The 25,742-nt window shown below is 37.2% G+C and overlaps 1 protein-coding gene across 1 annotated transcript in view; it reads left to right on the forward strand.

The window, feature by feature from the left end:
- CMPK1 (cytidine/uridine monophosphate kinase 1) overlaps nucleotides 1-25,742 on the forward strand; it is a 35,553-nt gene that overhangs the window by 6,677 nt on the left and 3,134 nt on the right. Inside the window, exons 2-3 of the mRNA XM_059374658.1 lie at nucleotides 20,531-20,677; nucleotides 25,009-25,161. Coding sequence (XP_059230641.1) covers nucleotides 20,531-20,677; nucleotides 25,009-25,161 — 300 coding nt within the window. The remainder of the gene's footprint in view (nucleotides 1-20,530; nucleotides 20,678-25,008; nucleotides 25,162-25,742) is intronic.

Genomic DNA, 25,742 nt, shown 5'->3' on the forward strand with positions numbered 1-25,742 from the left:
CTTCTACAGAATCGAGTGGTAAATTCTGTGATACAAACGTACTAAATCTACCATTTAGATAAGGGACATTTAAATTTCAGTCCAGTGGGTCAGGGAGGTCTTTCCAGGGGAGGTGATATTTCTGAAATCAGTTTTGAAGGACAGTAGGAAAGAAGCAGCTGGGAGGTGTGGGGGAGTAGAGAACACTTAAAGCAGAATTACCCTTAAACAGGGTAATTGGAGGTTTCATTTCTGAGAAAAGCCGAATGAGAGAAAACCTATATGAGATTGACCCAGAAAACACTTCCTGAATGCAGACTTGTGCTGTATCTGTGTATGGGGACACAGGCTTCTTGAGGCTTTCACTTTTGTAAAGATAGATGCACACTTAACAGAATTTTATGAGAAAAGATATGAAAAACTTCTGCAAATATTCAAGTTTACATTACATTTTTAAAAAACTGTTTATCTTGTAGTTCTTCCTTCTGAGTTATTGTAATGTCTTCAAGGGTGGGGACCCTGGCTTTTACTCCTTCTCCTACCTGGTGTTTGAAATGCTTGCTCATCTTTCAGATTTACCTTGTTACGGAGATTCCCAGACAATCTCAGTTAATGGTGCCCTTATAGTGTCTCAGTAATTTTTTTCACAACTACCCTAGTCCAAAATAAATATCTAAGTTATATTTGTTAAGAAATTAGATCTGAACAATACTTAGGTATTTTCAAACAACTTGTGATCTTTGACCACAGTTCCAGACTTACACTTTCCTAAACCCTTAGAATTTCCCAACTGTTGAGAGTTACAAAAGTGTTTCTTGTTATGTTGATGAGGTAGGGTTTGGACCCCACCTAAGGTGGGGGTGGGGTGCTGGTTGACCGGAAAACCAACTCTATGATCCGAGGGTTGGAACTTTTAGTCTCACCCCTCCCCTTCACCTCCAGGGAGGGGAGTGAGCCTGGATGTTTAATCAGTTGCCAATGGCCAGTGGTTTAATCAATCATGACTATGTAATGGAGCTTCCAAAAATGAGGGCGGGGTCAGAGAGCTCCTGGTTTGATGAACACATGGAGAGTCCAGGGGAGTCGCCTGTCTGTAGAGGCACTGAAGCTCTGTGCCTTTGTGCTGTGCTTATATCTGGCTGTTCCTGAGTTATAACCTCTTCATAGTAAACCAGTGATCTAGAAAGTAAAATATTTCTTTGAGTTTTGTGAGCCATTCTAGCAAATTAATCAAACCCAAAGAGGGGGCTTGGGGCCCTCTAATTTATAGCCAGTTGGTTAGAAGTACAGGCAGTACCTTGGACTTGGGACTGGGCTCTGAAGTGATTGTGGTGGGGGGCAGTCTTGTAGAGCTGAACCTTTAACCTGTGGAAGCTGATGAATCTCTGGGTAGATAGTGTCAGAATTGAGTTGAATTTTCACACACTCTGATGGTGTTTGAGAATTGTGTAAGGGAACCTGTCCCTCAAATTAGAATTGGGTCCAGGAACCCCAAAGACTAGCCCATGAGACCATAAACTCCATATGGGAGGAGAACCCTGAATTTCTGATTTACTTTCATATTTTTAGTGTCCAGCACAATGTCTGTTATAAATTGATGCTCAGTGAACATTTAAGTAGATTTTGAAGCCATTCAGATCTACCCCCTTGATGAGTTAAAGTTTTGCTTTTTAGTTTCTTCCACTGAAAATTTGGGGTATTAATTTACTTTTCATGGTGATTATGAGGATTAATTAAAAATGTCTGGCAAAGTGCCTAATATGTTATTATTACTTCATATATGTTAGCACACTCCCTCCCCTTTGCTTATCCATAAATAGTCAATGAAGGAAATGATTTGAGCAGTGTAAGTAGCTATGCTTTGTGTACATGTTGGTACAGATAGATACATTCTTAGTCATTATACTGAAGAAAAACTGAACTGAAGGGATATGAATTAATATCAAAGTGTCATACCTGTGTGTTGTCTATTGGGCAATATTTAGAGTTCAGATTCTAGAGTCAGACTGCCTGGGTTTGGTTTTCATCCTAACATCTACTGTGTGTGTGCCACCTCAGCCAAGTCATTTAATCTCTCTGTGCTTAAATTTCCTCATCTGTAAAATGGGAATAATTATATAGTATCTACCTCATAGGGGTGGTGTGCAGATTAAATGAGCTAATATTTGTTAAGTTCTTAGAGCAGTGCCAGGCACGTAGTAAATCATACATAAATGTTAGCTGTTTTTATTATCATCATCTTTTTATGTGTTAATTTTTTATATCTCCCTCCCCCATCTGCTTTCTTTGACTTGATTGAGACACCCACCCCCATTTACTCCCTTCTACTTTGGTGGCTCTTCAGTCTGTTCATAATGATTGCCCTAGAAATTTTAAGCATACATGTTATTTAACTTAAGTCTAATATTGATTAATATTTTTATTCTCCCCACTCCTAAACAATAGAAATGCTTTAGGATGCTTAACTTGATGTTCCATCCTCTTCTGTTTTCCAGGATTTAAATACTGCAGTAATTTTTTTAAATCCCTGCAAACGATGTGTTATTGTTTTATAACAGTGATGTAATGTTTGTAGAATAACACATATATACCAATTTGTCTATTCACCATCTATTTTTGCATCTCAGAACTTCCTTCTTTTTTCCTTAACAAGTTTCTTTAATCAGTATGGGCTTGTGGTTAGGAATTGTTTGCTGTTTTCTCTGCATGGTAGCTTCTCTTTTCTGGTAGCCACTAAAAATATCATCCTTTTGGGGTTCTGACTTTACATGGAGCTCTTTGATCTGATCTTCAGCCCTATTTAGGCCTAAGTCTTTGCCCCCTTTCTCCAGTTTGTGGGCTATTAAATGCCAGGTTCTAGCCATCAGATTGGGGGTGGGAAAAGACCTCAGGGCAGCCATAATTCTAGCAGGCACTCACTCTAGATTTGTGCATTCTTGATTTAATTAAATCTGAGTTACTCTGGTTTTCTACCAGCTCCATCATGCATTGAAAAAGGATAATACACACACACACACACACACACACACATACGTGTGTGTGTGTGTGTGTGTGTGTGTGTGTGTATGTATATATACGGGGTGCCTGGCTGGCTTAAAGTAGAACATGAGATTCTTGATCTTGGGATCATGAGTTAGAGCCCCACATTGGGTGTAGAGATTACTTAAGAAAATAAAGAAAAAATGTTATAAAAAATAATCAATTTGGGGTGCCTGGCTGGCTCAGTCAGTGGAGCATGTGGCTCTTGATCTTGGGGTTGTGGGTTCAAGCCCTATGTTGGATGTAGAGCTTATTTTAGAATGAAATCTTTAAAAATACACACACATACACATATATCCAACTACATGGGTTTCCTATGCAGGGAGGAGTTTCCCTGAATGTACATATATATTCTACCCACATGAAAATTAGATGCCTTTACCTAAGTCTTAGCACCTTTTCAGTGTCTGTTCTTTCCCTTATCTGTACTCTCTTTGAAATCTACCTGATGTATACCCCTTGGGTTGAAGTTTCAGTGACAATAATGGGTTACTCTAAATGCCACATTGTAGTTAAAATGCTAATGGGGAGAGGACTTCAGTGACTGTGGACCTCCAAGTCACATAGGAGTACAGTATTTTTTTCTAACGATTGTCCTGAATTGAAATTCAGAGCACTTCAGAGGAGTTCTTTAGTAGTGGGACTTTTAGATCTTAGTAAGAGAGAAGGGGTGAGCTTGGATGATAACCTTCTTATTCATGTCATGTTGGCCTAATCACGCTGACTCATGTTAACCTTAAAGCTAATACTTTTAGCCCAATTGCCTATGTAAATGTATTTGCTCTAACACTTCTATTGCTTTAACCTGGCAAATCAAGAACATTTTTATAGACTGAACATGTGATAAGAGCATCTAGAATTTAATAAAGAACAGGTGTGAGTAGACATATTGTTTGCCAACAGTTTTATGATGCCTGGTAAATAAAGCTAACAAAACATTACTTTGGCAAAGGAAAAAGCACCAGTTGTTACCTACCATTCTCAGAAACTTTCTCTTTGAAGGACTGGGTCCCATGAGTTGCTTTCTATGCCTGGTTTCCATCAGTCTTCTCTAGAAGACCCAAAAGTTGGTTTTATTCATCATTAGGCTGTATCTTATATCAACAATTAAATATGTTTTACTTGGGGCTACATAAAAGACTGCTTCCCTGCTCACTATATGTTTGGAACTTCCGTGATGTATTTATCACTGGTGTGTGCCATTGGAAAGTATTACATGTTTAATTTAACCGATAAGATTTACCTTTATAACTATGTATGATTTAGGTAGATAATATGAATTAATATTTTCTTGGTGTCTATAGGGAGTAGAGAGACAGCCCAGAGGCTTTGATAATGTGATTGGGAATTGACTTAATGGCTAATACAGGTTGTTATATAGTGGACAGCTTTATTTGCTACTTACTTAGTGATTATTGGGTGAGGCAGGTGATAAGTGGAAATGATAATGGTGTCAGAAACGGTAGTGGTGTCATAAAGGCAAAAGTAAAGCAAGGGTTGTCAGAATCTGGCTGAATGGTGTAGATAGGCCCAATATGCCTGGCTCTTTGTGTTTGGATAAACTTCTCTCAACCCCATGCTAGGATACAACCGAATGATAAAGTACATCAAATTTGAATTTCCTTTTTAATTTCTACCAGGAGATTCTGTTATTTAAAGGCAGTAAGCTGCTTAAAGGCAAAAGACTGTCTCCAGGTCTGTCACCTAGGCATTGCCCTGGATGCCCACTCTGGATTAATAGTCAGACTTAGGTTCAAGTACTGGTTTCCTCTCCACTAACTGGCAAGTTGGTTTATTTCAATGTTCCCTTTTGTAAAAGGAGGGGTGTAGAAGTAGGTGGTATCCCAAGTACGTAAGTGTTAGATAGTATGTATTAGATAGTGTGTAATCCAGTGCAGTCATATTCAGAGGCAAATTATCCAGTCATTGTCAATATGTATACTTTCTGTGCCCTTCTGTGCTGTATGAATTGTGAGGGCCAAGGAATTGTATTTAAATCAATTCCCGAGTATTTCATGGTCACATAGAACTTCAGGCTGGTAACAAAGAATGTGTAAGGTGGGAAAAGGAATAGCTTTCTGAAACAGAATTGTGTGTATGTATTTTTTAATTATAAATATGTAAGAATTGTGGTATTAGGGTCAACTTTCTTACAATACCCCATAGAATTAGAAAGCATGTGGACTTTGAAGTCAGACGTTGGTTTGAATCTCAGTCTACCACCTGCAGCTGTATTCGCCAACTTTTCTGATTCTGTATCTTCATTTGTAAAGTGATGATAATGCCAACCTCACTGAGTTGTTAGGAAGATGAAATGAGGTGATGCTTCTACAATGTTCAGCACAATACATGATGCTGAGCGTGTAGATGGTAACATTTATTATTTTAGAAGAGATCTGTAGGAAAGAGATAAAGTAATTTAGGTAAAAGTAGTTGTGGGAAGCATTATTGTCATTGTTTGCTATAATACAGAGAGTGATTGCTCACACTGATCAGTTTATAAATTTCAAGAAAATCTGGTACAGTATTTTAGAGTCTACGGAATATGAAAGATCTTTGTGCTTAGAGAAAATATTTGGAGTTAGCTTACATTTGAAAATCCTAGAAAGGTGGGACTCCTGGGTGGCTCAGTCAGTTAAGCGTCTGCCTTTGGTCAGGTCTTGATCCCAGAGTCCTGGGATCAGTCCCATGTCAGATAGATGATGTGCAAGAAGCAGGGAACCTGCTTCTCTCTTTACTTGCCCCCCTCCCCACACAACTTGTGCTCTCTCTCTTTCTCTCTGACAAATAAGTAAAACCTTTAAAAAAAACCTAGAAAGGGTGAGTGGATTTAAGGAAGTTTATAGGATAAATGCTATTTATATTCAAAATAGATTATTAGATGCCAAATGGAGCTAATGACCTGATGATGTCATAAGCTAGTACTGTATGTATATCTTAACTGTCCTGTTATTAAAGATGCACATACTTCTTATTTTGATTACTTTTTTACTATGCAAGTAGTATAGACACCTTATACAAAATTTAGAAAATACAGATACATAGAAATAAGAATATAGGGGTTCCTGGGAGGCTCAGTCAGTTCTGCCTTTGGCTTCAGTCATGATCAAAGGTCTTGGGATCAAGCCCCAAATCAGTTCCCCACTCAGCGAGCAGTCTGCTTTTCCCTCTCCCTCTATTCCTCCTCCTGCTCATGCTTTCTACTCCTTTCTGAAATAAATAAATAAAATGGTTAAAAAAAAGTATAAAAATTACCAGTATTCTTACCATCCAGAGAAAGCTACCACCAATCACTATTTTGGGGCATATTCTTCCAGACATTTTTTTTAGTAGGTTCAGGCTATCTGGAAACCTGCTTTTTCACTTATAATATTGTAAACATATTACCATGTTAATAAATATACTTTTATAATATAATCTATATAACAATATACCATATAGATGAGATAAATTATATATTTAACGTATTCTGTTTTGGAAATTTTGTTGTTTGTAATTTTTCCGAAATTATATATATTTTTAAACATTTTATTTATTTATTTCGGAAAGAGAGAGGAGGGAGAGCATGAAAGCATGAGCAGGGGGAGGGGCAGAGGGAGGAGCAGACTCTCCTTTGAGCAGGGAACCCAATGCCCGACTTGATTCCAGGACCCCAGGATCATGACCCAAGCTGAAGGCAGATGCTTAACTGGTTGAGCCACCCGGGTTCCCCTGTGTTCTTTTTTTAAAAAAAATAACTTCATTGAGGGGCACCTGGGTGGCTCAGTGTGTTAAAAAGCCTCTGCCTTTGGCTCAGGTCATGATCTCGGGGTCCTGAGAGCATCAGGCTCTCTGCTCGGTGGGGAGCCTCGTCCCCCCCCCCCCCCCCCCGCCTGTCTGACTACTTGTGATCTCTGTCAAATAAATAAATAAAATCTTAAAAAAAATAAAAAAATAACTTCATTGAGATAGAATTTACAACCAAATAATTCATCCATTTGAAGTGTATGTAACTCAGTGGTTTTGGTATGTTGTTTATTTTTTTTAAATGTGGTAAAATATAACCAAGATTTCTTATTTTAACCATTTTAAATGTACAGTTGAGCAACATTAATCCCTTTCACCACTTTGTACAGCTGTCACCACTTTTCTAAAACTCTTTGATGCACAAACAGAAACTGATATACACGTAAGTCCCCATTCCTCTCTTTTCTCAGTCCCTGTTAACTTCTGATCTCCTTTCTCTCTTTATGAATTTGCCTATCTTGGGTCCTTCATAGAAATGGAATCCCAGTATTTGTCTTGCTGTGTCTGGCTTATTTCACTTAGAGTACTGTTTTCAAGGTACACATTAGCATGTGTCAGAACTTTCTTTTTATGACTGACTAATGTTTCATAGTATGTACATAGTATATTTTCTTTATCCATTTATCTGTTGTGGGACAGGGCTGCTTCCACCTTTTGGCTATTGTGAATAATGCTGCAATGAACTTTGGCATGCAAGCATCTGTTTGAGTCTATTTTGAATTCTTTTGGGTAAATAGCTAGGAATGTAATTGCTGGGTCATAGATGAGTTCTTTAACTTGTTGAGGAGCTGCCAAACTGTTTTCCACAGTAGCTATTAAAATTTTACATTCCCATCAGCAGTGTAGGAGGGTTCTAGTTTCTTTACATCCTTATCAACACCTAATTAATTTTGGTTTGTTTAATTATAACCATCCTAGTAGTGTGAAGTGGTATCTCAATGTGGTTTTGATCTATATTTCCCTAATGACTAGCATAAGCATCTTTCTTGGACTTGTCAGTCATTTGTATATCTTTGGAGAAATGTCTATTCAAGTCCTGACCCATTTATTAATTTAGTTGTCTTTTTGTTGTTGAGTTATAGGAGTTCTTTATTCTAGATATTAAACCTTTGTCAGATAGATGATGTGCAAACATTTTATATTTAACCTTTTGAGCAACTGCTTGACTTTCAAAGTGGCTGCATCATTTTACATTCCTACCTACTGGGTATAAGGGTTCCAGTTTCTTGATGTACTGGCCCACACTTCTTATCTGTTTTTTTTTTTTTTAATAGTTTTCCAGTGGGTGTGAAGTGGTATCATACTGTGGTTTTGTTTTGCATTTCCCTAGTGATTAATGATTTTGAGCAGCTATCTCATACTTACCAGGCATTTGTATATCTGCTTTGGAGAAATGTCTATTTGGATCTCTTGTCCCTTTTTTCATCTTTTTCCAGAATATTGCATTTTAAAAATTGTTCATTTTTTGAATTGGGTTATCATTTTATTATTAAGTAATAAAGTTGTTTACATATCTTAGATATAAGTCCCTTACCCAGATAGATATATGATTTGCAAATATTTTCTCCCATCCTGTGGATTGTCTTTTCATTTTCTTGGTAGTATCCTTGGAAGCACAGTAATTCTTAATTTTGATGAGGTGTTATATCTTGCCCATTAGAACATATGGTATGCTTTCTATTGCCTATGATTTATAAATTAAAAGACTGATAAGTGGGATGCCTGGGTGGCTCAGGCGTTAAGCGCCTGCCTTTGGCTCAGGTTATAATCCCAGGATCCTGGGATTGAGCCCCTCATCAGGCTCCCTGCTTGGCGGGAAGCCTTCTTTTCCCTCTCTCTCTGTGTGTGTTCCCTCTCTTGCTGTGTCTCTCTGTCAAATAAATAAATAAAATCTTAAAAAAAAAGACTGATAAATAAGTTTAAAACTAAAAAAGAGGACAGTTGGTAAGTATGTCTTATGCTTGGGACTGAGAGCAGGGGGTAGTGTTGGATGGAAAGGAAGAGTGGGAGTAACAGATTCTTAACTACTTTCTTGACTGATTCTAGGGCGTAACTGAGTCCAAGTTAAGTCGGATTAGTGAGGTGGGCGAGAGAAGTTGCCCATTTTGCAGGTGGTCTCCAGCATTATTTCTGTTGTGTAGTCATGGCAGGAAAAAAAATTTGCTGTAAAACTTCCCAGATGTTTACCACTTTTTCCATTATAGGAAGAAATTAGACCCTAATCAAGAACTGGGAGTCCCTTATATTCTGTTCTACATTATAAAAATGGGTACAGTCATCTGTGGCCAACATCGAATTCCAGGCCCGGCTAGGATTTGATAGCTATGCCATTAAAAATGTGTATTCTTAGGGGTGCCTGGGTGGCTCAGTTGGTTAAGCAACTGCCTTTGCCTCAGGTGATGATCCTGGAGTCTCAGAATCAAGTCCCGCATGGGGCTTCCAGCTCAGAGGGATGTCTGCTTCTCCCTGACTTCTCCCCTCTCATGCTCTCTCTCTCTCTTTCAAATAATAAATAAAATCTTTTCTTTAAAAAAGTGTATTCTTAGACTGACTTTGATTGATGTTGATGCACAATGTTACATTAGTTTCAGGTGTACATAGTGATTCAACATCTCTATAGGTTATGATATAGTTATCACAAGTGTAGTCACTATACAATGTTATTACAATATTATTGATTATATTCCCTATACTGTATCTTCTATTCCCATAACTTATTCATTCCATAACTAGAAGCCTGTGTCTCCCACTTCCCTTCACCTGTTTTGCCCAACCCCCTTATATTTGGCAACCATAAGTTTAGTCTCTGTATTTGTAGATTTGATTTTGCTTTTCGTTTATTCATTTTTTTTGTCGACTTTTAGATTGAGCAAAATGTAATGAAACTAAACTTTATACTCCCAAATTGTAAAAACAGGTACTATCTTTCGAAGCCAAATAAATAATAGCTTTGGGATTCCTGGGTGGTTCAGTCGGTTAAGTGTCTGCCTTCAGCTCAGGTCATGATGGAGTCCCACATTGGCCTCCTTGGTCCATGGGAGGCCTGCTTCTCCTTCTTCCTGCTGCTCTCCCTGCTTGTGTGGTCTCTCTCTCTGGCACATAAATAAATAAAATCTTTGAAAAAAAATAACAATTTTGCTCACACTTTCTTCTGTTAGCACAGGTTGGTGGACTAAAATGAAGATGATTCTTTGTTAAAGTTAAGCAAGATTAATTATGTCTAAAAAATCAGTTGAGAGGGGTTGCTTAGCACAATAAAGTTCTGAAAGTGCTGCAAGGGGTTATTCTGGAGACTAGAAGTAGTATGAGTATATTGCCTTTGCCATGAAGGTGTCATTTCCAGAAAAAACTTGCTTATAATTTTGGACTCTAGTGCCTGGAGTAGGACTTCATTGAAATATGTTTCCTTTTAAACCTTTGCTGCTGTGCCTTTTGGATTCTCTCAACTGAGTGTTGTCTCTAAATTTCCATCTGTTTCTAGGCTATAAAACTGAACTGTTTTCTGTCTTCTTCTATAACTCTTGACTTCATGCCCATGTAGTATGTTTTTGTGTTGCTATATTATGCTTTTGTTTCTCTTTTGTTTCAGGAATGGATCACTTTACAGAGAAATTTTTGTTCAAACACTTGAATTGATTTTTGTTCTATACTCTATAATAATTTAGTTTTAAATTTTAAAAAGTTTTTGATCGAGTAGTGTTCCCCTTTTTTCTTGAAATTACATGTTTTTTTAAAATAGGGATTTTATACTTCATGTGAGACTATTTTGAGTTTCATTTTGCTGTTTTCTTAGGAATATATATATGTATACTTTTTAAAAGATTTTTATTTCTAAGTAATCTGTACACCCATATATATACATATATGTGTATTTATATACACATATATATGTGTGTGTGTATATGTGTATATATATATATACACTCTTTTTTTTTTTTAAAGATTTTTATTTCTGAGTAATCTATATACCCATTGTAGGGCTTGAACTTAAAACCCTGAGATCAGGAGTTGCATGCTGCACTGACTGAATCAGCTAGACACCCCAAGGATTTTATATTAATAAAACACTTAAATCATTAATTTTTCTTTGTGGTGTTTGCCATTTAGAGATGTGTGGATAGTATATACGCTTTATGTAAAAGCATATATGTTTAATTAAATTTTTTAATTAATTAAAATTTTAAAAAGCATATATGTATACATTTATATTATAAAAGATTTAAACATTTTGAGAATACATAAAGTAAAAATGAAAGTTCTTCTTAATCAATCTCAGAGTACTCCTTATGTAATCACTTAAAATTTTTTGTGTGTGTGTTTCTGGTCCTTTCTTTTTTTCTTTTTCTTTTTCTTTTTTTTTTTGTTAATGTAGGCTCCACTTCCAACCTGGGGCTTTGACTCATGGCCCTGAGATCAAGAGTAGCCTGTTCTATGGACTGAGCCAGCCACACACCCCTCTGGTCCATTTTTTGATGTACCTTATATTCAGATATAATGCGTGCACACCTGTGTGCACACATGTTGTCTATTGTTTTATGACTTGCGTTTTTTTGCTTAGCAGTTTATCTTGGATAGCTTTCCATATAGATAGCTCTACTTCATTCATAATACACAGAGTGGATCTATTTAACCTCTTGTATGTTGGTAAATGTTTTGATTTTGTTTACTTTGCACATTCATGTATAGAATGTCTTTTTTTTTTTTCTTTTTGAGATTTTGTTTGTTTGTTTGACAGCACAAACGGGAAGCAGCAGGCAGAGGGAAGGGAGAAGCAGGCTCCCTGCTAAGCAAGGAGCCTGACGTGGACCCTGTCCCAGGCCCTGGGACCATGACCTAAGCAGAAGGCAGATGCTTAACTGGTTGAGCCACCCAGGCGCCCCTCTACAGAATGTCTTTGTGTGCATGTGCAACTATTTCAGTAGCACAGCTCCTAGAGACGGAAGTACAGAGCCAGAGGGCGTGTGAACTTAAATTCTGGTAGATTCTGCTACATTGCCCTCTAAAAAGGCTGAAACAGTTCACACTCCCATGAAGTATGAGGATGCTAGTTTTTCCCCACGCCTACCTCTATTCTTGCCAGATAGAGCAGTCTTTTTATTTTAGCCAATCTGATGGGTGGAAAATGGAATCACATTGTTTTAATTTGCATTTTCATGATTACCAGTGAATTGAGCATCTGTTCTTTTCTGTGAATTGTTTATTCTTTTCCTTTGCCCATTTCTCTATTGAGGTTTTTTATTTATTTGTTAGTACAATCTCTTTATGTACAGTATGTATTACCCCTTTCACCTTTGTATGGTGAAAACATTTTTTTCCAGGCTCTTGCTTGTTATTTGATTATATTTATGCTCTCTTTCTCTGTTCCAAAGCTTTTATTATTTATGTGGTCAAACATAAATCTTAGCTGACTTGGTTCTTGTTTTAGAATGCCTTTTTTGTATCTCAAGATTATTTTTCTTTAGTACTGTCATAGGGTTTTTTTTTGCTTGTGTTTTAGTTTTGCAGGAAGATGATTTAAGATTCAGGAATCTGATTTAATTTTTTCCCAGATGGGTAGCTAGTTGCACAAGTATCGTTTATTAAATAGTTAATCTTTTCCTCCTTGATTTCTATTTCATTTAAGTTGGTTTTTTTTTTTTTAGATTTTATTTATTTGAGAGAGAGTGAAAGAGAGCACAAGTGGGGGTTAGGCAAAAGGAGAAGGAGAAGCAGACTTATTGTTGATCAGGGAGCCCAACATGGGGCTCCATCTCAGGGCTTTGAGATCATGACCTGAGCAGAAGGCAGATGCTTAACTGACTGAACTATGCAGGTGCCCCTTCATTTAAGTTTTTTTAACCTTTTTTTTTTTTTTTTTTTAAGTACTCTCTGTGCCCAATGTGGGGCTCAAACTCAGGACCCTGAGATCAAGAGTTGTGTGCTTTACTGACTGAGCCAGCCAGACACTCCCCTTATTGGTTTTTAGATAATAAATCTATCTTTTTTTTTTTTTTAAGATTTTTTTTTATTTATTTGAGAGACAAAACAGGAGAGTAGGGTGAGGGGTAGAGGAAGAAGCAGACTCTCTGCTGAGTGGGGAGTCTGGGTCTGGATCCCCAGAACTCTGGGATCACTACCTGAGCTGAAGACAGCTGCTTAACTAACTGAACCACCCAGGCGCCCCAAATCTATCATTTATTGAATTCCCACTGACACTTGGGTCTGTTTTGGGACTGTTGAGTTTCATTGTTCTCTTTGCCTATTTTTATACTAGTGTCATACTGTTTTAATTACTGTAGTTTTATAATATTTTATGCTACCTGGTAAGACAAGTTCCCACTTGTAGTTGTTAAGATTATTTTCAGGTTTGGCTAGTCTCCTCACATTTATGGTCTGATGAACCTGAGAATCAGTTCAATCTGTTGAATTAAAAAAATTAATTCCAGTTGACTTTCCATTGAGATTGCAATAAATTAATATTTTAATTTGTGGAATTTTATTTATTTATTTATTTATTTAAAGATTTTATTTATGTATTTGTTAGAGAGAGGGAGAGAGGGAGTTCACAAACTGGGGAAGTGGCAGCAGTGAGAGAAGCAGGTTTCTGACTCTACAAGGAGCCGGATCTAGCGATCTATCGCAGCAACCATGACCTGAGCCAAAGGTAGCCACTTAACCAACTGAGCTACCCAGGCATCCCTGTTTGTGGAATTTTAAAATATTTACAGTATTGGATCTTTCTGTTCAGGAACACAGAAGCACAGAATGCCTTCTTTTTACCTTTTTTTTTTTTTTTAAATATTTTGTTTTATTTATTTATTTATAAAATAAATGGGCAGAGGCAGACAGAGAGAGAGGAAGGGAAGCAGGCTCCCTGCTGAGCAGAGAGCCCGATGCAGGGCTCGATTCCAGGACCCTGAGATCATGACCTGAGCCAAAGGCAGAGGCTTTAACCCACTGAGCCACCCAAGCACCCCTCTTCTGTACATTTGTATTGCTGTTGAGCTTGTTTGGTAGTTATTTTCCTTAATTGGTAGTAATTGTAGTTTAGCCACTGATTATTGTGGACTTTGCTCCAGGAGTAACCTGAATGTGTTTGTGTAACTTTTTCCTGATGTGAATGCTCTCATAGTAGGTCTTAAATCTAGCAGTGTAGACCATGTATTTAGCAGTATGTTCTTAAGAAGATGCCTCGAGTTGTAATAGCTAATAACAATACTTGGCTGTAGCTGATGGTGTAGTATAGATATTATTTCTGATAGTATCGATACTAATTGTGTTTTAGAAATGAAGAAGCTGAGATCTAAGAAAGGTTACATAATCTTCCATTGTTACACAAGGCTGTGACAGAGTTTAGTCTTAAAACTAATCCCTTAACTTTCAGTTCAGTGTTCTGAGGATATGACGTCGTGCAAAGTTCTTATGTGCTTGTGGTTCTTGATGAATTTTTTGTTTCTCTAAGTGGATTTCTCCATTAGTTTGATAGTTTTGCAGATGCTGAAATACTATGTTTGTATGTATTATTGAATTCAGAGTTTGGTGTCCGTTGCACATTTTACTCAAGAGTGGATTTATAAATCCAAATAAATTGTACCCCTTAAGGAGAACCTAAGTTGTTAAAATATTATTTTGTCATGAGGCTTTTTACAGATTGCATTCTCAAGTAGTTATATCTCTTAGGGTGGCTTTATTGCTTTTGATATTACATAGGTAATGATATTCTGATTTTAATGTTACTTAGTTTCTTTTTTAAATAATAGATACAATTAGGCCTGCTTAATATTTTAAAAACCTCTCTTCTCTAATGTGAAATAGAAACAAGGGCTTCATCTGAGTGGTTTGATATATGTCCCCCAAGTGTTCTCACAGGAAATGACTTAACTGAACTTGAAGCTCTTAGGCCACCTGCAACAATATTTGGGTGGTAGTGATATGAGTGTTTTAGCTTGTAGACCCTACAGTGACTGTATGAATTGATCATTCAATTAACAAGATCAGAGAGTGTTTTCTAAGACTAGCAAGACCTCTGTGCCTGTCCATTAGCATTGGAAGTTTTCAAATTATTGCTTCTGAGCTCCTGGAATCCCAGGAGGTTTCTGGGCCTGGTCTTGTCTTTTGACCATTTTCCATCTCCTTCTAATGTAGGGGATACAGATTGATTAAGAAATGGGTGAGATGAATTAAAAGAAAAACACTGAAAATGACCAACTGGAATGAAATTGGAGTGTGAAAATTCCAATTCTTGGTTGCTATAGGGGCCATTTGATATACCGTCAGTTATCTGAGAGCCTTTTACAAGCTGTTAGAGGGATATGCAGGCTTACACAGATGGGGAAACAGTGTTGGGTGACTTCTAATGTACCTTGGCTTTAAGATTTATTTATTGTTCTGTCTGTCTTCTTGCCACCACCTGTGCTTCCCCAAGCAGAAGGTGCTCGTAAAGACTGAATTCCTTAGGAAGAGTTGTGCAAGTATGACAAATTACCTTATTAGTTAGTATTAGGGCTCCGGTCACTTTATAAATACAGGTCACTACTACATCCTATATTAGCTTCCTTGAATCAGCATATATGACCTGGCACCTCATAGAAATTCAATAAATATTTATGGATTTAAAGTAAGTTCCAAGTACTGCCTGAATTAAGGTTTCTTATATGGAGGGGAAAACATTGAGGAAAATGAATAGTGCTATAATTGTATGCAGTTGAATGGATTATATCCCTCCTATTTTCAGAATATAAGCCTTTAAAATATCACTCTTTAATTAGAAAAAGAAGTATGCTTCATGTTAATTTAAAATCTGTCTGCTACAGCTTTTTGCTTGAGAAAAGATTTAGCTCAGTTTATAACTTCCATAGTTTATAGTTAATATGTAGATTTGCAATTAAATAGGCATGTGAAATGCAATGCATATATTTGGAAATACAGTGAGGGCACACTAAAAATGAGATTGGAAATCTGCTAGCAACTTAATTCAACTATTACGCTCAGCTTTTCTCACACTGGATAGACTTTTTTTTTTTTAAATCCCCTTTTAATGCTAACTTTTCTTTAATGGTGATTATAGGAAAGACCCTTCTTCAAACACTCTGTGGGTGAAACCGGAAGGAACTTGAAATGAATGACCAGTTGTAAGCATCTTGGCACTGGGTTGGTTTTTATATTCAAAGTAATGTAAGTTCCCCAAGACTGGCAGATTCTGTTCTTGGAATGTCCTTATCAGACATCTCATTTAGAGTAAATGGAAAAAGTTCTATTGAAAATACCTTTGAAATGAATGATAGACTTACATAAAATGTTATTGGGAGGCTGTAGGCTCTAAAGCTGTTGTTTGCAACAAGCAGCAGACTGTTGAGTCTGGATGGCTCTGGATAGTCCTTGCAGCATTTCTGGGTGTTCTGCTGAAGGTACATTGTTGATAGTACATAACCAAAACTTAGATTTTAAGGTTCACTAATCTTCTAGGGAATGCAAAATAAACTTAGTCTTAAATGCTTCATAGATGTGTCCACTATTTAAAGGACACCCAGTAATTTTAACGTGCATAGTTGTATTAAAAATATATTTATGTCTAATATATCTGCTATATGCCGTTTCTTGTGAGGCTCGGAAGCAGTCCCATGGTGCTTTCTAATTGCCACACCAACTGGAGGAGGGGTCTGGCCATCTGGATCTCTTCTTGCCTCCAAGGACTTGCCATTTATGCATCATTTTTATCTTTTCTTTTTTTTTTTTTAAGAATTTATTTATTTATTTGAGAGAGATTGACAATGAGTAGGAGAGGGGTGTGAGGTGGGGGGTAGGTCGGGGAGGCAGAGCTAGAGGGAAAAAGCAGGCCCCCTGTGGGGCTCCATCCTAGAGCCCTGAGATCATGACTTCACCTGAAGGCAGATGCTTAATCGACTAAGCCAACCCAGGCACCCCACATTAGTTATACCTTGAGCTCTTTTTTATTGCTGTGGTTTTGTTTTTTATTGTTTTTATTGTTTTTGCCCACATAGAACCACGTTCCCTAAATTAAGAAAGAAGGAAAGATGATTGCTAAGAGGTAAAAGAAGTCCATCAAGATGATTAAAGATTCGATATTGTAAAATTTCAACATTCACCTAAGAAAATAAAGTGCCATTCTGTCCTTATTGAGAACATGGTGCTTCTTTTTTCTCCCTCCAAATCTTAGTATGTGGTTTATAAGAATTTATTGAGTTGTTTTTTCAGTTTCTTAAAGGAGAAAATGAAAGTAAAAAGTTTAGACCGTTACTCTAAATGAATTGAGTTTATACATTTGTCACTAGAAAACTATTTTTAGTTGAATAGTAGCTTGTAATTGTATTTATCCTAGTTTGTAGTGTTTATAACCTACTGTGGTTTTGAATGATGTTCTTAAGACTGTAGTTAGTGACCCACTAGATTTTAATTGCTAGGAAATTTCAGAGAATGTGAAAAAGTTTCGGTGAAACCAGGGAAATAGCCATTTTTGCTTTCCTCAAAATTGGCATCAGTAACTACTTAATGACAACAGAATGCTTTAAAAACATGCTCCTTGAAGTCTAGCTGTTACTAAAATACCCTAATAGCTAGTGTGTGATAGTTGCTTTTTTGTTATAGAAACTCTGTGGTAAGAGGAAAGCTTCAGCAAAATCTTTGAGAAAAATATAGTATAAAAAAGCAGTAAATAGAGGATTTTAAAAAATGGAATGCGGATGAGAAATAGGAAGACACATGTATGGATTTCTGTTATATTTACTTAAATTTCTTGTTTCCTTAGACACTGCATATAAGGTTGTTTTCTCTCTCTTTGACAAACTGTGAGTAATTATTTTTAAAAATACCATTTGTATACCTCTACAGTTTACAACTAGTTTCTCTTTTAAAAAAGTGATAGGCCAAAACCCACTTTAATGCAACATAAAGCTTGCAAATTTGAGCACTCCAGTATCAGGAAACCAACACATATGTACTAATTTCCAAATTACTATCTGGGCTTCTAAATGTATGTTGTTTATGCAGCAGAGGTAGTTCGTACAGAGCAGTCTGTGTGGTTGGTGTTTCACTAAGCATTTGTCATTGTTTAGTACTGTTTGTCTCTGCATTTATTCAATATTACCATATGCTATAATCTCCAGACCAGATGAGAACATCCAGCAAGCATAGACTTTCAAGCAGGAAACAAAGTAAGCTGTAGGAAATGGAGCTGCTATAAAATTTTATGGACACTAGTTGCAAAATGCTTTTAGAAAATTTTAATAGTGGGAAAGTGGGTCACGCCTCATTTTTTATAGTCTTTTCTACACCCATCTTTCAGAAGTTTCCTTATGCTTGGTGATCAAAGTAGCATTTTAAAATGGTGTCGTGTGGAAATAATTTAAGAATAACAGTTTAAATAATTAAGCATTTTGTATTTTCATTTTCTGCAAACAATGGGAGGTTTTTTTTTAAAGCCTATTAAAAAACTAAATACACTTTTGGTTATTTTAATGGAAGGGGGTGTGTAACTAAGAGACATGAGTGACACTGCAGTTTTGTTTATTCTCATCCAACTTTATGCCCAATTTTAGTCAGCAAGTAAACTGTTTAGAGTTTGTTTTCCTTTGCTGACTACCTTACCTAGCTTACTTTAGTCAGTGAGAACAAGTTTAGCCAACAATGTTTAGAAATAGAAAAAGGGTAAGAAGGTATGGCTTCTGCAGTCCAAAAAAAGAAGACTCACCATAATCTGGGTAATTGGAGTTTTTATGAACTGTGCAACTGGAACTTTCTTCTTTAAAAGGGGGGTGGGAATGTGGGCTTCTTCAGATCTTAATGTTGAAATTAAAGATAAATTTAAGATATTAAATTTTTATTGTACACTTAACTATGGATGAGATAAAAGCCCATTTAGGGAGCCTTAAGAATTTGGGGTAAGATGATTATAGTAACTGAAAATTGAACATGTTCTGAGTGCCCTGATACTTGAGAGTAAAAACTTTTTTCTAAAACATTAAGTGTTCTTTTTTTATTTACTTATTTATTTAAAAAACACTTTTTTTAAAGATTTTGAGAGAGTGAGTAAGATCAAGCAAGTAGGGGGAGGGACAAAGGGAGAGAGACAAGCAGACTCTGCGCTGAGCATGGAACCCAGTTTGGGGCTCAGTCTCATGACCCTGAGGTTGTAACCAGAGCTGAAATCAAGAATTGTCGACTGAACTGACTGAGCCACCCAGGCGCCCCTAAAATGTTTTAAAAATAGATTTTATAGTTCTTTTTATTTAAAACAGGGAATGTGTATGTTCATGTGGTGGAAGAAGCTCTTCATTATTCAGAATTGTTTCCTAGATCTGCATTGTTTTTTCATTCCAGTCATGAGGAAGTGGCAGAACAACACTGTACATCTTCTATGACTTAGTTCGACTGTTACTCTATACCCTGACCTAATGCATCATTTATAAGTCCTACATAATAATGATCATCACAATCATAATTAATACTATTCTGACCTTTCATAGACTATTCGTATCTGTTATTTCACTTCCATCTCTTGATTGGTCTTCCCATAAAAGCCATTAAAGTGAGTACGTATGCAGATCTGTGTGTGTATATGTATATGGGTGTGTGTGTGTGTATATATATATATATAATTTAAAATGGCATATAATACATATAATATAAAAATGCTTCTAGATTATTTAAGATAAGTATCTTCATAATGGCAAGGAGGTAATTGATGACTTTTATCTCATACTATGAGTCAGGCTCTTTGGTAGGCAGTTTATATGCGTTATCTCACTTAGTCATCACCATTAACTTATAAAATAGGTATCTGTATTCCCATTTCGACCTCTAGTTGCAACTAGAGAAGGAGGAGATGGACTTTTAAGAATGGTCAGGAATGTACTGGTCTAGGTAGAAAGACAGTGATATTTGAAGTCACTGCTTGATTATGTGACCACCCTCCACAGTGGTCAGGAAAGTTAATTTTGTGGAGGAGGTAGGACTTGTGCTATTTACCAAGAACAGACCCGAAGAACAGGGGTAGTGTAAATGCTGATGAGTTCAGTTTAGATGTGTTGAATTTAAGGAAGGGAAGCATTTTATAGTTATAGAAGGTGGGTACAGCCAACAGTGGTGAATTTTTTTTTTTTTTTTTGCCTTGAATTTGTTTTTTTTGCCTTTGAATTTGGTTTTCTTAGGCATTTCTTGGGCATTTTTTTTTCCCTTGGGCATTATTAATGGCAATTAAACTTTGATTGTGTTTCTGAAGGATTACAGTGAAATGTTAATGGCTTGAATAGTTACATAAATTTCAGGATGATTTCTTGGTGTGTGAACATTATAGCTACCATGCCCTATGAGGTTAAGAAGTTTTTAAAGCAAACTTGAGTGTATGAAATCTCTTAAAATTTATTTATTATTTGTTTAATATACAATCAAAGCTTATTGTAGAAAAGTTAGACTATAGAAATTAACATGAAGGAAAAAAATTGGTAGTCCTACCACTGGGTTGAATTTATTTATTTATTTATTTTTGAGAAAGAGAGAGAGAGAATGAGCGTGCAAGTGTGAGCTTTTGTGCACGAATGCAAGCTAGGGGAGGAGCAGAGGGGGAGGGACAAGCAGACTCTACACCGAGAGCAGAGCTAGACATGAGGCCCAATCCGAAATCATGACCTGAGCTGAAATCAAGAGTTGGATGCTCAACATACTGGGCCATCCAGGTGCCCCTGTGTTGAAAGTATTCTGATTTTTTTTTCCTGTGTGTTGTTTCTTTCAGAAATATGGTTATACACACCTTTCTGCAGGAGAACTTCTTCGTGATGAAAGGAAGAACCCAGATTCACAGTATGGTGAACTCATTGAAAAGTACATTAAAGATGGAAAGATTGTGCCAGTTGAGATAACCATCAGTTTGTTAAAGAGGGTAAGGAGTGTGAATGCCAACCTGTTTAAACCAGCAATGAAATAAGAAGCTAAATCTGCCTTTCCTTTGAGTAATGAAAAAAAAATGAGAGTACTAAGTATCTTGCTTGTGGTGGGTGGTCATGCTGTTTTGAGAATGGTAGTATTGGACATTCTGCTGTCCCCTGGAAAGAAATTGGACAGTAGCAAACGTTCTCTACCTTGATCTAGGATCAGCTAGCTTAGCTTCACATCCATATGTGTGTCCTTGATCCTTCCCCAACATGCAGACGGTGTCTCACTTCCATTTCTATTTTCTCTTCCTTTTTTCCTTCCCCTCCTCTTCTTCCTTTCCCCCTCCTTGCCCTTTTCTGTTTTCTTTTCTTTTTTTAAAAATTTTATTTATTTATTTGACAGACAGATCACAAGTAGGCAGAGAGGCAGGCAGAGAGAGAGGAGGAAGCAGGCTCCCTGCTGAGCAGAGAGCCCAATGTAGGGCTCGACCCCAGGACCCTGAGATCATGACCTGAGCCCAAAGCAGAGGCTTAGCCCACTGAACCACCCAGGGGCGCCGCCTTTTCTGTTTTCTTGTAAGCCTTCTTTCTTCCCTCCCTCCTTTCCGTCCTTCCTTCCCTTTATTCCTTTTTCCCATGGACATCCCATTGTTGCTGTTTTTCTCCATTTTAATGTTTCCTTTTGTGGTGAATGTATTACCATCTTCAGTATGAAATACAGAGATTAACAGCTATCAAAATATGTCCCATCTTAAAAGCAGGTGTCTTGCATTTATGTGATATCTCTCCACTATAGATTCCCAAGACAAGTTGTTAACAGGTATTTTCACATATAAGAAATGGTGAAAGAGAAATGCAAGAGTGAGAATAGCAAGAAATAGTTGAAACCCAGTGGAAGAGAGATATATGAGCACCTGGATGGAACCACAGAAACTTGAGGAGGAGGAGGAGTGGCTCATTTACACACTTTCTTACCTTTTGTTTCAGAGATTGGAGTAACCTGCTTCTATTCCGTAATATATCTTCTCTCCCTGTTCTCTAGATTTGATGCCCTTTCTCCACTTTATCACTAAACACTGTGAAAGTGGTCTACATTTTTCACTTTTTCACTTCCTACTCTTCAACCCTGTCATCAGGTTCTGCTTCCATCTTCACTGAAACTGTTCTTGCTGTTGTTACCAGTGATCTTCCTTATAAAATCTAGAGGATATTTTTAGTCATTTTTCTTATAGCACGTAACTCCATTCATTGTCTTTTCGAAACTTTTGTTCTCTATGACACCATTTTTCTTGATTCTTTCCTGCTTCAACAGCTGTTGTTTTTTACGTCTCCTTGCAAGTTTCCTAAATGATGATGTTCTCCAGGTTTTATTCATGGTTCTCCTCTCCTTTTATGTATTTACTGCTGGATGCTTTTAGCCATCCCCAAGGCTTTCATTATACTAACAAATGCTACAATCTATAGCTCTAGCACACTTTTTTTTTCTGAACTCCAGACCTACATTTCTAGTTATTAGATACCCATCTGAATATTTGACAAGTATCTCAGGGAGTCAGTGTATCATCTAAAATGTGATCGCCCTTTATCTCCTGTTCTAGTTAATGGTTCTACGATCTGTGCCAGAGATGTGGGGCCATCCTGTATTTTCCACCTCTTTCGTCACTTTCCCAAATCAGTGAGTGGATCTTCTAGTTTTCTTCCTCTTAACCCTCTTTGACTTAGTCTTTTTTCTCTATTACCACTGTCACCTTAGTTCAGATCCTCTTTGCCTTTTCTGGACCATCACTAGAGCCTCCTCATGAGTCTTTTTGCCTTTAATCCATGCTTGGCCCCTTTTAATCTACCCTTCACAGTGCAGTCAGGTTGATTTATTTGTTTGTTTGTTTGTTTGTTTGTTTTGAGAAGGGGCGAGGGGTTAGAGAACCTCAAGCAGGCTCCACACCCAGCGGGGAGACATGTGGAGCCAATCACAGAGCCCATCACGGGGCTTGATTTCACAAACCTGAGATCATGATGAGCTGAAATCAAGAGTCAACCCTCAACAGACTGAGCCACCCAGGCACCCCAGTCAAGGTGATTTTTTCCCAGAAGGTGACATAAGCATATTCTGCTTAAAATTCCTTAGTGGTCCTCTGTTGCTTCCAGAATAAAAACCAGTTTCTTAGTGTGGCATAATAAGCTCTTCATTAATCTTGCCCCTACTGACTTTCTAGTCCTATCTCCCAGCACTCTGTACATGTGTCCTAATATTCAGCTGCCTCAGCTTACTTCAGATTCATCAAAGCTATTATGCTTTTTCATTTCTGAGCCTTTATATATTCAGTCTGGAGTACCTTGATCCATGTCTGCTTGCCACTTCATTATTTAGGACTCCTCTCCACTGCCACCTCTCGTAAAGCTCTCTCTCAGGCTGTTTTCCTGGTAGTTGGTGCTTTGTTTTTTCATACGTCCCCATAGAACTTAGCACATTTCTTTACACATACTTGTTACCTGCTGAACCGTGAGCCCCCCAAGAGCCATGTGGCTTTCCATGTTCCTTGGTAATAGACCTTGAGTAACTGTATGTTGCATGAGTAGAATATTGATGCACCTTAATCTTTCTCTGCCATAATTGAGGTAGAAATGCTATAGCAGAGCCCAAAAACATTCTATGAAAGTTTTGTATTATTGGAGAACATTGGAGAAACAAATGCTGGGACAAAGCCAACCCTCAGATGAAAGAATAAGAGGGCCAGACAACCCGTGTTCTTCTTGAGGAACAAGGAGGTTGAGCACTGAGGGGACTGGATGTTGGTTAGCTTTGGAATGGGGGCTTCTCCAGAGCTGGTCAGAGTCGTGCATCAGTGCTTACCCCCATGGTGGCTGGCAGTAGTGAGGATTTGGAGACTACATTTCTGCATCTCCTGTTCCTATATTTCAACATTCTGGCCTCAAACTTTGGGGAAGATCGTGAAGTGTGCTGCTCTTCCTGTCTTCCTTGACTGAATTCTTAACTCTACTACCTGTGTTATGGGGTAGCTAGTAGCATTTAAAGTTTAATTAGCTTCAGTCAAAAATTTATTATCTTTTTGCTAGCAGTCTCTTTATATTTGTCCAAAGCTTTGTGCAGCTGGATTTGAATTATTGCAGAGAATCTGAATGCCTGCAGAAGGAGCATACTTTTTCCTACAGCAAAATGACTTGGGAGTGGGGAGGGGAAGGCAAGATAGGGCCTCTAGTGGCTGGAGCAAAGGTACTGGTTATTGCTTATTTTGTTTTCTTTTTGCTATTCATAACTTTGTGAATGTATATGTGAAAGTAATAAATGCTTACTGTTGAAAATTTAGAAACTTCAGAAAAAAGATTGTATGTGTGTATGCGTGTAAATTGGGAAGGGATACTTGCTTGCCTGTAACTCCAAGTTACTACATTGGATCATTTCCTTTAAGTCTTTTTTTTTTTTTTTTCCTATGCACCCTCCACTCTTTACTAATGATTTAAGGAATAATAATAACAAAAGAAACACTTGTATCTCTACCACCCTGCTTAAATAATTGCATTTTGTTGGAGGGGAGAAGGGTGGGGGATGGGGTAACTTGGTGATAGACATTAAGGAGGGCCTGTGATATGATGAGCCTGGGTGTTACATAATACAGATGAATCACTGAGTTCTACTTCTGAAACTAATAATACACTGTATGTTAGTTAATTGAAATTTAAGCAAAAAAAACAAAATCTGGAAAAAAGGACTTCTCTACCCTTTCACCACATTTTTCAACTAATCTTTTGGCTGACAATTTAAAATTAATAGAATTCTGTACCTCTTTATATTTTAATTTCTTCTGTGTTGTCAGCATTTTGTAGTCATTTATTAATATCTACCTTAGGAGCTTTTTTTTTTTTTTTTTTACATTTCTGCTTATGGTTCATTGTTTCAAATATCGCCTCAAATAGATACCACTCCTGAGTCAAACCTTTTCTTTTCTTTTTTTTTTAAGATTTTATTTATTTATTTGACACAGAGAGAGGAAACACAAGCAGGGGGAGCAGAAGAGGGAGAAGCAGGCTTCCCTCTGAGCAGAGAGCCCCATGTGGGACTCAATCCCAGGACCCTAGGATCATGACCTGAGCTGAAGGAAGACACTTAATGAATGACTGAGCCACCCAGGCTCCCCCAAAACTTTTCTTATACCTTCACCCCCAAAAAACTCATAAAACTAGTCACTCCTTCACTTAGGCTACTTTTGTACCTAGTATATACTTTTATTAAACATGTTAACACTGGAAAAAAAAAAAAAAGAAAGAAAGAAATTACATTTAGTTGATGTCCTCTTGAACCTGAATCTTCCTTTTCTTTTAGGAAATGGATCACACAATGGCTGCCAATGCTCAGAAGAATAAATTCTTGATTGATGGGTTTCCAAGAAATCAGGACAACCTTCAAGGTTGGAACAAGACCATGGATGGGAAGGCAGATGTGTCTTTTGTTCTGTTTTTTGACTGTAATAATGAGGTAATTAAGATCTTCATCTGCTCACATGGGCTTTCACTAACTGATGGTCAGCTATTAGGGAAAAACAAAGTGACTTTTTACTTATCTTTGGCATTTTATATGGGCAGCAGTTTTACTTCGAACTGGTAAATGGATGAATGGAACAGTACTGTCTTGCTGTTGGAGTACTAAAAACTGTTCGGTATCAGCAACGTTGTGGATCTAAAATTTGCTTGATTTTCAAGATAACAAGTATTTGCTTTGTTTTGAAATAAGAATTGACTTCTACAATAATGTTAGGTAATGAGGCTGTGCTGTTTCCTCTTAGGTATGTGCTCTTTTCAGAGTATTGCCTTAGGATGTTAGGAAAAGACTTTTGGGGGAGTTGGGAAAACTTTTTATTTTAAAGAAACATCTAGGATAGCTTGATTTGAAAAGGAAAAAAGATAGCTTGATTTTTATCTTCTAAGAGTGAAATGATCTTAAAAAAAGCAAGAAAGCATTCTTTTTCTTCCTGGTACTTCTAGTAACATATCCAGACATACCTTTGAATAGCTAAATGAATTTCTCAGGATCATTTAATTAGGAGGCCTGACTGTTTG

Source organism: Mustela nigripes, chromosome 14, assembly GCF_022355385.1.
Source record: "Mustela nigripes isolate SB6536 chromosome 14, MUSNIG.SB6536, whole genome shotgun sequence".
Classification (NCBI taxonomy): domain Eukaryota; kingdom Metazoa; phylum Chordata; class Mammalia; order Carnivora; family Mustelidae; genus Mustela; species Mustela nigripes.